We start from the raw sequence: 13,114 nt of genomic DNA on the forward strand, positions 1-13,114 counted from the left end.
ATGCAACAGAACCTGAAGGGAAAAAAGGGGGCAAACAAATCTATAAGTTGTGTTTGCTATCCACCACTTAAATCAAACGGAAGATGTTAATTGTTGGGAATGCACTGTAGTTTGATAAATGAGCTAGAATTCAATTTTTTGATTGGATTCACAGGGTAAAATTTCCAGATGTGTTCTAACAACCTTTGTGAATTATGTGTATAGACAGCCATGACCCATTTTTATCATTTTTGTGTGTATCTGATGATGTACAGTAACCTCATCTTTGATGCCTGAAGGTATTATTTAAAGGTTTCCTTCTGTGCCCCTAAGATATGCTAATCAGTAAGGACAACAATAAATAATGAGGTGTATTGTAAGAGGTATGTGAGCTGGTTTGAGAGATATTTATTTCTGAAAGCTAACTACTGCAACAAAATTTCATGGGTTGCAGCCTCTTAATCAAGGGGGGTCCTCAGTCATGGCAGTGTCTTTGAACAGGGCGAACTATCATACAGTTTACAGCATTTTGTTTGACGTCGTCTGGTGGCGTGAGAAGACAAGTACTGAGAAGGGAGACATTAACACAGTGTTTAGCTAGAACAATGTCCACACCCAAGTCTTATATGTCCATGGGCAAAAACAGGAGAAAGTTCAATAGTGAGACAGACTTGCCTGGCAGTCAAGGTAGCCAGGACATTTAGAGAGAAAACTCGTTTTGGTGACGTGCTTGGCAGTAAGGAGCTGCCAAAATGAGCAGGAATGAAATGGTAATAAACCTTCCTGGCACTCACTGAACTTCACCCACTAAAGTACACTAAACTCCACACAGTAATCCAGATGCTGACACTGTGGGAGATGAACTGGGTATCTGACCTCAGGCTCAGTACAGCTGTAGTTAAGGAACACCTCTCTAGGGGACACAGCTGGGGTAGGCAGCACAGAAGACATGGTGGCACTTCTCTCTTCTGGACCACAGAAGAATCCAGAAACTGGGCAGGGTGCAAAATCCTGCTGTCAGTGTGAACTTCAGCAAAGTGTGGTACTGACGATGTGAGCCACATGGTGTTGCATGGGATCGGTTGTTGAGAACACAGCTGAAAGATACTGCCTCATCAAAGCAAAAGCACAGGCTGATTGAGTGACAGTTCGGTACGCTTGATCCCTGGAAAGCATGGTATTCTAAGGCCTACCAGCAGTGTAAGTGAGCAGTGTGGATGCTGGGGAGGTGCAGAGTTAGCTTGGTAGGCAGGAGCTTTGCTGATCGCTGGTTTTCAGTTAGCCCAGGCTGGGCTGCCATGCTGCTACAAATGGAGGTGAATGGAAGGAGTCACCACTTGCCATTTTCATACTGTAAAATATATGGTTCATTTCCATCAAAAACCTTCTGGAAATGGAAACTGTTTAAAGGAAGAGAGTCTAAGACATTGGAAATGGATCAGGTATAGCTTGCACAGGATTTGGTGGCCAATGCACAGTGACCAGTTTTCATCCAAAGCACTGGGTGAGTTCATTAGCTTGTTCACGAGGGGAGGCAGATAAGGGTTTTCTGCCTTTTGGTGGGTCAATGATAACAGAATCAAGGTGCGGACCCTGTGATTTGTCTCAAACAATTTTACAGAAACTATAACGTAAAAAAAATTCATTTTTGTTTTAATTATAGCTGTATTTGTCAGGTCCTTGATGATCATGATGATGATGATGATGATGATGATGATGATAATGTGCCCATCATTTCGTTAATGGTCATAGTTATTGTGATATTTACATGAAAGTAAGACACTGTGCAAGATTCAGAAAAATGTGCAATGAAAAATAGAGATAGCTATAATTTTGCATTTGGTGCTTATTACATAATATGTTGTGTATGAAATTTAGCTAATGTATTAAATTTTTCTTTAGACTTTGTAGAGATACATACTATTACCGATCTCGAGAAATTTGATCTGATGTAGCACACTCATTTGCGATTGCACTGCACCAGTGATAAAGCCAAAGTGAAATGTCTACAACATTCCTCATATACCATAAACTGTTTCAGATATCGAAATAAGAGGTTGGCAAATGAGAGCATGCAAAAAGGAGAGTATTTCACAATATTGTTATTATGTAAAACTCCATTATCTACTGTATTATTCCAATAACTACAGATTAATTCAGTGAAAGAATTTAATTTTTAAGTGCCATATCGATAGCTGGTGAAACAAGAAATACTGTGGGTTTTTGAACAACATAAGTGAAGACATTACACGTCTTTTGGATGAGAATTTGCTTTTTAATAAGCTACTGACCTTGCTTTTGCTCTGTTCCTCAGTTAATAAACTTAATAAACCACTGTTTCAGAATTGTCTCGCAGTTGTGCCTGCACAATATGTTAGTGAGGTGAGACTGTGTAAACTCAGCAGTGTTTTGGCAAAAGAAGTAAATATTAAAATGGTAGCCAGAAAAATGTGTAGGTTTTACTCAAATTTTACTCAAAAGTCGCCATTAATGATGTTTCTCTGAAAGTTACAAATGGTTAACAAAGAAGGCAAAAATAAATCGCTGCATTTTCAGTGGAAATCTTTTTAGATACTGACAAAAGCAGGGGTGATGGTAGCTCTTTCTGAATGGTCAACATGCAAATGTGGGAGGGCCCCACTTAGTATTTACAAAAAAATGTGAGTGTAGGCTTCAGTTTAAAACTGCACTTCCTCTCCAGCACGCTGAATTTCCCGCACAGTGATCTAAGCAATCACACACCACTGCCACTATCTCCATGCTTCCCCAGCCAGCTGTGTATCTAGCAGCCCCTCAATTTGTGCACACTGTAGTAGGACACATTGTTGTACAAGATGTGAAAACCATAAAAAATCCTCAACATGCTGAAAAAAAGGAGAAAGTGATAAACAGCATGTCGACATGCCCTTAGAGTTGGAGCAAACACATGTAATAAACATTCTCTTGATCAGCAATTCAGTTAAATATCTGAGGCAATAATCACATTATAAAGACATGTTGTTGTGGTCTTCAGTCCAGAGACTGGTTTGATGCAGCTCTCCATGCTGTTCTATCCTGTGCAAGTTTCTTCATCTCCAAGAATCTGCTGCAACTTCCATCCTTCTGAATCTGCTTAGTGTATTCATCTCTTGGTTTCCCTCTATGAGTTTTACCCCCAAGCTGCCCTCCAATACTAAATTGGTGATCCTTTGATGCCTCAGAACATGTCCTACCAACCGATCCCTTCTTCTAGTCAAGTTGTGCCACAAATTTCTCTTCTCCCTAATTCTATTCAGTACCTCCTCATTAGTTATGTTATCTACCCATCTAATCATCAGCATTCTTCTGTAGCACCACATTTCGAAAGCTTCTATTCTCTTCTTGTCTAAACTATTTATCATCCATGTTTCACTCTAATATGTGGCTACACTCCATACAAATAGTTTCAGAAACAACTTCCTGACACTTAAATCTATACTTGATGTTAACAAATTTCTCTTCTTCAGAAACATTTTCCTTACCATTGCCAGTCTACATTTTATATCCTCTCTACTTTGATCATCATCAGTTATTTTTCCCCCAAATAGCAAGACTCATTTACTACTTTGTCTCTCATTTCCAAATCTAATTCCATCAGCATCACCCAATTTATTTCGACTACATTCCATTATCCTTGTTTTGCTTTCGTTGGTGTTCACCTTATGTCCTCCTTTCAAGACAGTGTCCATTCTGTTCAGCTGCTCTTTCAGGTCCTTTGCTGTCTCTAACAGAATCACAATGTCTTCGGTGAACCACAAAGTTTTCATTCCTACTCCGAATTTTTCTTTTGTTTCCTTTACTGCTTGCTCAATATACAGATTGAATAACATTGGGGATAGGCTACAACCCTGTCTCACTCCCTTCCCAACCACTGCTTCCCTTTCATGTCCCTCTACTCTTATAACTGTCATCTGGTTCTGTACAAATTGTAAATAGCCTTTCGCTCCCAGTATTTGATCCCTGCCTCCTTCAGAATTTGAAAGACAGTATTCCAGACAATATTGCCAAAAGCTTTCTCTAAGTCTACAAATGCTAGAAACACAGGTTTGCCTTTCCTTAATCTACCTTGTAGGATAAGTCGTAGGGTCAGTATTGCCTCATGTGTTCCAACATTTCTACGGAATCCAAACTGATCTTCCCCAAGGTCGGGTTCTACTAGTTTTTCCATTCATCTGTAAAGTATTCGTGTTAGTATTTTGCAGCTGTGACTTATTAATCTGATAGTTCGGTAATTTTCACATCTGTCAACACCTGCTTTCTTCGGGATTGGAATTATTATATTCGTCTTGAAGTCTGAGGCTATTTCTCCTGTCTCATACATCTTGCTCACCAGATGTTAGAATTTTGTCAGGGCTGGCTCTTCCAAGACTATCAGTAGTTCTAATGGAATGTTGTCTACTCCTGGGGCCTTGTTTCGACTTAGGTCTTTCAGTGCTCTGTCAAACTCTTCATGCAAGATCATATGTTCCATTTCACCTTCATCTAGGTCCTCTTCCATTTCCATAATATTGTCCACAAGTACATCACCCTTGTATAGACCCTCCAAATACTCCACCCACCTTTCTGCTTTCCCTTCTTTGCTTAGAACTAGGTTTCCATCTGAGCTGTTGATGTTCATACAAGTGGTTCTCTTTTCTCCAAAGGTCTCTTTAATTTTCCTGTAGGCAGTATCTATGTTACCCCTAGAGATATATGCCTCTACATCCTTACATTTGTCCCTGCTTGACCATTTTACACTTCCTGTCAATCTCATTTTTGAGACGTTTATATTCCTTTTAGCCTGCTTCATTTACTACATTTTCATATTTTCTCCTTTCATCAATTAAATTCAATGTATCTTCTGTTACCCAAGGATTTCTATTGTCTGTCATCTTTTTACCTACTTGATCCTTTGCTGCCGTCACTATTTCATCTCTCAAAGCTACCCATTCTTCTTCTACTGTATTTCTTTCCCCCATTCCCTTATGCTCTCCCTAAAACTCTGTACAACCTCTGGTTCTGTAAGTTTATCTAGGTTCCATCTCCTTATATTCCCATCTTTTTGCAGTTCCGTCAGTTTTAATCTACACTTCATAACCAATAGATTGTGGTAAGAGTCAACATCCGAACCTGGACATGTCTTACAATTTAAAACCAGGTTTCTAAATCTCTGTCTTACCATTATATAATCTATCTGAAAACTTCCAGTATCTCCAGGCCTCTTCCATGTACACAAACTTCTTTCATTATTTTTGAAACAACTGTTAGCTATAACTCAGTTATGGTCTTTGCAAAATTCTAACAGATGGCTTTCTCTTTCATTCCTTATCCCCATTCCACATTCACCTGCTGTTTCATTCTCTTCCTTTTCCTACTATCGAATTGCAGTCACCCATGACTATTAAATTTTTGTCCCCCTTCACTATCCTCCTTTTATCACATCATACATTTCATCAATCTCTTCATCATCTGCAGAGCTAGTTGGCACATAAACTTGTACTACTATGGTAGGCATGGGCATCATATCCATCTTGGGTACAATAATGTGTTCACTATGCTATTTGTTGTAGCTTACCTGCATTCCTATTTTTTTATTCATTATTAAACCTACTCGTGCATTACCCCTATTTGATTTTGTATTTATAACCGTTTATTCACCTGACCAGAAGTCTTGTTCCTCGTGCCACTGAACTTCACTAATTCCCACTATATCTAACTTTAACCTAGCCATTTCCCCTTTTAAATTTTCTAACCTACCTGCCTGATTATGGAATCTGACATTCCACGCTCAAGTCTGTAGAATGCCAACTTTTTTTTTTCTCCTGATGATGATGTCCTCCTGACGAGTCCCTGCCCGGAGATCCAAATGGGAGGACTATTTTACCTCCGTAATATTTTACCCAAGAGGATGCTGTCATCATTTAACCATACAGTAAAGCTGCATGTCCTCAGGAAAAGTTACAGCTGTAGTTTCCCCTTGCTTTCAGCCATTCGCAGTATCAGCACAGTAAGGCCGTTTTGATTATTGTTACAAGGCCAGATCAGTCAATCATCCAGACTGTTGCCCCTGCAACTACTGAAAAGGCTGCTGTCCCTCTTCAGGAACCTCATGTTTGTCTGGCCCCTCAATAAATACCCTTCCATTGTGTTTGCACCAATGGTAAGGCTATCTGTATCACTGAGGCTTACAAGCCTCCCCACCAAAGGCAAGATCCATGGTTCATGGGAGGGTATAGAGACATAGTGGTTCTTAAACCTCTGTTGATCACCTTACAAGAATAGCAAGGTACTCAGTAATGTTAATAGAAACAAAATTTTGAAATTGATAAAGAATGCAGTGATAGATTATAGGTAAATTGCTCTGCAGTTACAATAACCAGAATGGCATTGTAGATGAGGAAGGACTGTGGGCAAGAACATCAAATGGAGTCATAAAGAGATGTGGCTTATCTCAACTGTTATCCAGTATATGCATTAAAAAATGCAACAAAAGAATTCAAAGAAATCAAGAGATCAGCATGGAAATGCAACTCAGACGGAAATGGGACATTTTACAATAAAGTTTTAATGCGCAAAAAAAGAAAAAAAATCTTAACATTCCAAGAAGGGCCCAAATGCATATTACCTTCTCCTACATACATCTTGCACATGTTTGGGCCTAGGTCTAGACGCTACAGTCATGGACTGTGCGGCTGGTTCCGGTGGAGGTTCGAGTACTCCATCGGGCATGGATGTGTGTGTTTGTCCTTAGGATACTTTAGGTTAAGTAGTGTGTAAGCTTAGGGACCGATAACCTTAGTGGTTAAGTCCCATAAGATTTCACACACATTTGAACATTTTTTGTTTGGGCCCAGATCACGCAAGAAACAGATTGACTGTCCTTACGGTGGAACAGGCAACTGTAAAAATAGTTTTCCCGTTGGTCAACAGATGTCACAGGCAATGCTAGAATGCTAACTGACCTGTCCATGTCACGGAATTGGCACTGCTGTATCTTCAGTGACGTGAATTACGCTGATTTGTGTTCGGCTAGAGCGCTGCACGCGAAATGCATTCATCACACTGCTGATTGTAGCTCATGATCGGCTGTGGTTTTTCCTGAGTTTTCAGTCTAAGAATGTAGATTAGCTCTTGTAATTCTACAAACCAAGTTTATTTCTCAACAATCATATGCGAAATGAAATAAATGAAAAGTAACACACACACATTTCTCGCAAGTTGCTGTTTAAGTGCAAACTGTATTGCAGTCGCATAGGTTTTACACTCGCCTTCCATGCCGTCTATTTCCTCTTTGCTATACAGCTCTTCTGATATGGATTATGGTGTTAAAAAAGATCTACACGTGCAGGTTAACACTAGAAAGTTTTCAAAATCCGCACTCGGTTATGATGCGAATTAAGGCTGGACATATTTCAGTGACAGTCATTTCAAATTTAAATTCTTTTACTTTGCATGTAACTTATCGTAAATGATATAAGAGTGGCACAAAATGATGAATTTTGGATTGTTGTTGAAAGGGGGCTGAAAAAGCGGTAATATACGAGTGAAAGCATGTTTTTCGAGCATATTTTGGTGGTGTCAACTTTGAAGAGCCACAGACGGCAGACCCTAATTATGTTAAAAATTTACTTTGTACAGTTTAAAGATAACCTGCAAATATTCGCAACAGATGTACGCTTTTATCTACAACACAGTTATTACTGGGGATATCCGCACTCGCGGAGACCTGTTACTATAAGTAGTGTTGTTTTCGAGTGAAAGCTGTGTGAGGATTATTAGCGCACAGATAAAAAAATTAAAATAGGCAGCATCTATAGTTTGCATGTTATGCTCGTTCTCTTCTATTCTCCTCCCTTCATTCCAGTATAAACGCTTATTCACAAGTATAAACGAATGGCTGTGAACATTGGCAAATTACCTATGAATACTCATTTGCAGCAGTGTAAACGAGGTTTTACACTCGTTCACTTTGTTCCCTCTAGTATATACAGGATTTAGAGGGACCGATGACCTAGCAGTTAGATGACGGCTATTATTCATTTATTTCACTGTTGCGATTTCAGCTCTAGAGCCATTTTCAAGTACCTAGGGAAAGGTCTTGTAAGGTAATGCTTCTTAAGTTGTTTACCAAATGTTACCACACGATTCTTTGCATTTTGTTATCCATATCTTATATTGGTTTCAGTTTTCACATTGCACACAAAAATGCATCTACAGCCAAAATTACTATAGTGAAGTGAATAAACAGTTTAAAAAAGTCCAAATTGCAGCAAAGATTTCATTTAAAAATTGTACGATATATATAAGATTGAATGCTTAGGGCTCTTTATTAATTCTTACTCGTAACTAATTTATTGATTTACCTGAATTTAAAATCCATTTCCGTAACTTTTCTTTATCTTTGACTTGAAATCTGAACATTTTTAGTTCAGGATTTGTCCGTCTACTCCTTCCACAGTTGATATACTCGCAGGCCCTCGGCATGACGACTCGATCCACTACCACCGGTATGTCAGAAACAGCTGTACTTCACGGACGCCAAATGGTGGAAAGCTGCATGCATATGGACGGATGTTGCCACATATTTCGCAGAACGGAGTGCAATCTAGTGGTTGGTGCCACAAGTAAGCATGTGACGCTGTTGCCACGGGTGGCCGTTCCCTGACAAGGGTTGCCTGCTAGACCAAGTGATCAGGCAATCTGTTTCTTACGTGATCTGGGGTTTGGGCCTATGCATACCAACAGTTGTCCCAGTGCACCACCTACAGGGTGTTTCAAAAATGACCGGTATATTTGAAATAGCAATACAAACTAAATGAGCAGCGATAGAAATACACCATTTGTTGCAATATGCTTGGGACAACAGTACATTTTCAGGCAGACAAACTTTCGAAATTACAGTAGTTACAATTGTCAACAACAGATGGTGCTGCGGTCTGGGAAACTCTATAGTACGATATTTTCCACATATCCACCATGCGTAGCAATAATATGGCATAGTCTCTGAATGAAATTACCCGAAACCTTTGACAACGTGTCTGGCGGAATGGATTCATATGCAGATGAGATGTACTGCTTCAGCTGTTCAATTGTTTCTGAATTCTGGTGGTACACCTGGTCTTTCAAGTGTCCTCTCAGAAAGAAGTCGCAGGGGTTCATGTCTGGCGAATAGGGAGGCCAATCCACGCCACCTCCTGTATGTTTCGGATACCCCAAAGCAATCACACGATCATCGAAATATTCATTCAGGAAATTAAAGACGTCGGCTGTGCGATGTGGCCGGGCACCATCTTGCATAAACCACGAGGTGTTCGCAGTGTCGTCTAAGGCAGTTTGTACCGCCACAAATTCACGAAGAATGTCCAGATAGCGTGATGCAGTAATCGTTTCGGATCTGAAAAATTGGCCAATGATTCCTTTGGAAGAAATGGCGGCCCAGACCAGTACTTTTTGAGGATGCAGGGACGATGGGACTGCAACATGGGGCTTTTCGGTTCCCCATATGCGCCAGTTCTGTTTATTGACGAAGCCATCCAGGTAAAAATAAGCTTCGTCAGTAAACCAAATGCTGCCCACATGCATATCGCCGTCATCAATCCTGTGCAATATATCGTTAGCGAATGTCTCTCATGCAGCAATGGTAGCAGTGCTGAGGGGTTGCTGCGTTTGAATTTTGTATGGATAGAGGTGTAAACTCTGGTGCATGAGACGATACGTGGACGTTGGCGTCATTTGGACCGCAGCTGCAACACGGTGAACGGAAACCCGAGGCCACTGTTGGATCACCAGCTGGACTAGCTGCGCGTTGCCCTCTGTGGTTGCCGTACGCGGTGGCCCTACCTTTCCAGCACGTTCATCCGTCACGTTCCCAGTCCGTTGAAATTTTTCAAACAGATCCTTTATTGTATCGCTTTTCGGTCCTTTGGTTACATTAAACCTCCATTGAAAACTTCGTCTTGTTGCAACAACACTGTGTTCTAGGCGGTGGAATTCCAACACCAGAGAAATCCTCTGTTCTAAGGAATAAACCATGTTGTCCACAGCACACTTGCACGTTGTGAACAGCACACGCTTACAGCAGAAAGACGACGTACAGAATGGCGCACCCACAGACTGTGTTGTCTTCTATATCTTTCACATCACTTGCAGAACCATCTGTTGTTGAAAATTGTAACTACTGTAATTTCGAAAGCTTGTCTGCCTGAAAATGTACTGTTGTCCCAATCATATTGCAACAAACGGTGTATTTCTATCGCTGCTCGTTTAGTTTTTATTGCCGTTTCAAATATACAGGTCATTTTTGAAACACCCTGTACAAGTGAAGTAACATGGGGATGCTGGTGAACTGTATACCCTTCGCCATACGTGCAAATGTAAGGAAACTGTGGAGGATTAATTAGAATTCGGGCAATACTTTTTGCCATACTGCTTCCAGTAATGCAATGGCAAGACATGTAGCATGTGAAATACAAATGTGTACATAATTGAGGATGTCAAACCAGAGTTCAGGAAAGGGAATTTATCCTTCAGCCTAGAGATCACTCTCAACAGTAACTCAAGTTGTTCAGTCCTATATAACCATATGTTGTATCTCTTTTTATGTACTGTCCCCTCCATTTTTTGTTTCACATAATTCCTTATTATTGGCCTTTTCTCTCTCCCTCTCCCTCCTTGGTTTCCTGCACTCACCTCTTCTTCACTTCGGCCTGATCTTTGTTTATTCCTTGCCAACTGAGCGTTCTTGGGATCCTCACTGTCTAATCATACATACTTTGCATTGTTGTTTATTCCCACAAGCTTTACACTCTTCTGGCGCTCTCTGTTTGGCTCTTTTCCTGCCATTATCTCATCTACATTTGGTTGAATGGTTTGGTGAATACACTCACGTTGTTCTCCATAATTTATTTTTAAAATACCTTCATACTTACAAATTTATTTAAACTGCTCCAGAACTATATACAGTAGATATTTCAGTGTATGCTTATCGCTATGATGTGATTGTATTGTAGGCACATTTGGAACAATGGGTGTAGGACTGGGATTTGGTATTGCTGCTGCCTTATGGTGCAGAACAAATTCACCAAGTAAACGAGTCCTGTGTGTTGAAGGAGATTCTGCTTTTGGTTTTTCTGGGATGGAAGTAGAAACAATGTTCAGGTTAGTAATTATTTGAGTATATGCTACATCCAACTAGTTATAGTTTTGACCAACAATAGTGCTAATCATGTTAAGTACTTGGTCTTAATGTGTAACTGAGATGACTTTCCTGTGGTGTATTTAAAATCTGATAGCTTAGGTGTTTAATACACATTTATCTCATTATTTTTATCATCATTCCCAGGTACAAACTTCCAGTGATAATAATAATTGTAAATAACAATGGAATATATGGTGGGTTTGAGAAAGAATTCTTCAAAGACTTGCAGGAAGCTGGAGAAGTTACAAAAGTGTAAGTATCTAACAGAAAAAGAAAAATATCATTCAGAAATTTATTAATTTCATAAAAAGACAGAAAAGCTGACCACTGCTTGCTTTTAGAATATTCAGCTGAAAGTACAGCCTGTAAAAACAGAAACAATAAATGAAAATAATTAATTGTAGCTTTTGGAAACATAGGCTTCTTCTGCAGTATGAAAAAAGAGAGGTAGGGGAAAAACAGAAAAAAATGTGGGAAGTAGGAAAGGGGGAGCAGTCAGCTTACTTGGAACCTAATTTAGGGGTAGGTATTATGAATATGTATGACTGACTCCAGTGAAGGAAATATCAGAGGGACTAGAAAATTAAAACAAATAGATGTGTAAACACTATGCAAGTCTCAGCTCAAAGATGATAGGGGATAGTAAATGTGTGTACTGAGTAGGGAAATAAAAAAATATATTAAAATGAGGCAGGGCAATAATTAAAAAAAGAAGTTAAAAAGAATGAAAGGAGGGAAAAACAAGGAGAATTTGGAAGGCAAACATAGAGGAGTCCAGGAGGGCGGCAGTGTGAAAGGATATCTGAAGTGCAAGTTCCTGTCTCTGGAATTCAGGAAAACTGGTGGCCAATGGAAGGATCTGTAGTGCGATTTTTTCCAGTAGTATGTCAAACTTTTACTAAACAACTGAGTGTAATATGTAACAAGTTAAAGACTGAATAGAGTTTGATGCTGATTTGTCACACTTTGTGGCATACAAAAAAGTACTTGTAGGATGGAGCTCTAAAATAAGAACTCCTGGAAACAGAGAAATGTGTATATTGTGTTTATGGTAACATAAGGTAAATCTGGTTTTAGTAACTTTCATTGACAAGGCATAAATCCATTAGTTGTTGTTGTTTATATCCAGTAAAGATAATTATGCTATAAAAGTTGTTTCAAATAAGACATTTACATTCAAAGTTTATAAATTTTGTACCAGGCTATTGATGTTTTTAAGCTTCAGTTGGTCTCATTTACGTTGTCCACTTAGTGACTCCAGTAGACAATATATGAATAACTGGATAGTGGCTTGTTTATGACTTTAACACATCATGGTAGCAGCAGTAGGTTATGGCACACACAAGTTATTATTTACTTACTGACTCCCTCCATTCATTTGTTACAATATCATAAATGGAAGCAAACATTGGTTGCTCGTCTTTTGTATTGTGGTTTAAATGGATTTTGTGGACTATTCAGTTTGTTGTGTTGTATGTGCAGTGAAAACAATAACTACATACATGTAGCTGAAGTTTTTGAATTATTAAGTAGTGTGTGTTCAAAGTGCTTTCCATTTGTAATTACCTTATGGCATATTTTATTTTGCAGGACTCCACCATCTGCTCTGTCAGTAAATGCTCGATATGATAAAATGATGGGCATAGCTGGATATGATGGTTATTATTGTACAACTGTGCAACAGCTCCAGAGTGCTGTCCGGAATTCACTAATGGTAAGGTCACGTAATTTACACATCATCCTGTTACTAAACACTCACTCTCTCTCACTCTCTCTCTCTCTCTCTCTCTCTCTCTCTCTCTCTCTCTCTCTCTCTCTCTCTCTCTCTCCTCTCTCTCCCTCCCCCTCCCCCTCCCCCCCTTCCCCTTTTTATGTTGTTGCTTCTTTAGCTGAGTATGTGTTGACTGTTTAATATCTGACCCCTAATTGTTTAATTGAAAT

The 13,114-nt window shown here is 39.5% G+C and overlaps 1 protein-coding gene across 1 annotated transcript in view; it reads left to right on the forward strand.

The window, feature by feature from the left end:
- The window catches only part of LOC126335352 (2-hydroxyacyl-CoA lyase 1), a 118,793-nt gene that overhangs the window by 103,164 nt on the left and 2,515 nt on the right, over window positions 1–13,114 (forward strand). Inside the window, exons 9-11 of the mRNA XM_049998538.1 lie at window positions 10,986–11,133; window positions 11,318–11,425; window positions 12,764–12,887. Of these exons, the coding sequence (XP_049854495.1) occupies window positions 10,986–11,133; window positions 11,318–11,425; window positions 12,764–12,887 (380 nt within the window). The remainder of the gene's footprint in view (window positions 1–10,985; window positions 11,134–11,317; window positions 11,426–12,763; window positions 12,888–13,114) is intronic.

Source organism: Schistocerca gregaria, chromosome 2, assembly GCF_023897955.1.
Source record: "Schistocerca gregaria isolate iqSchGreg1 chromosome 2, iqSchGreg1.2, whole genome shotgun sequence".
NCBI classification, from domain to species: Eukaryota; Metazoa; Arthropoda; class Insecta; order Orthoptera; family Acrididae; genus Schistocerca; species Schistocerca gregaria.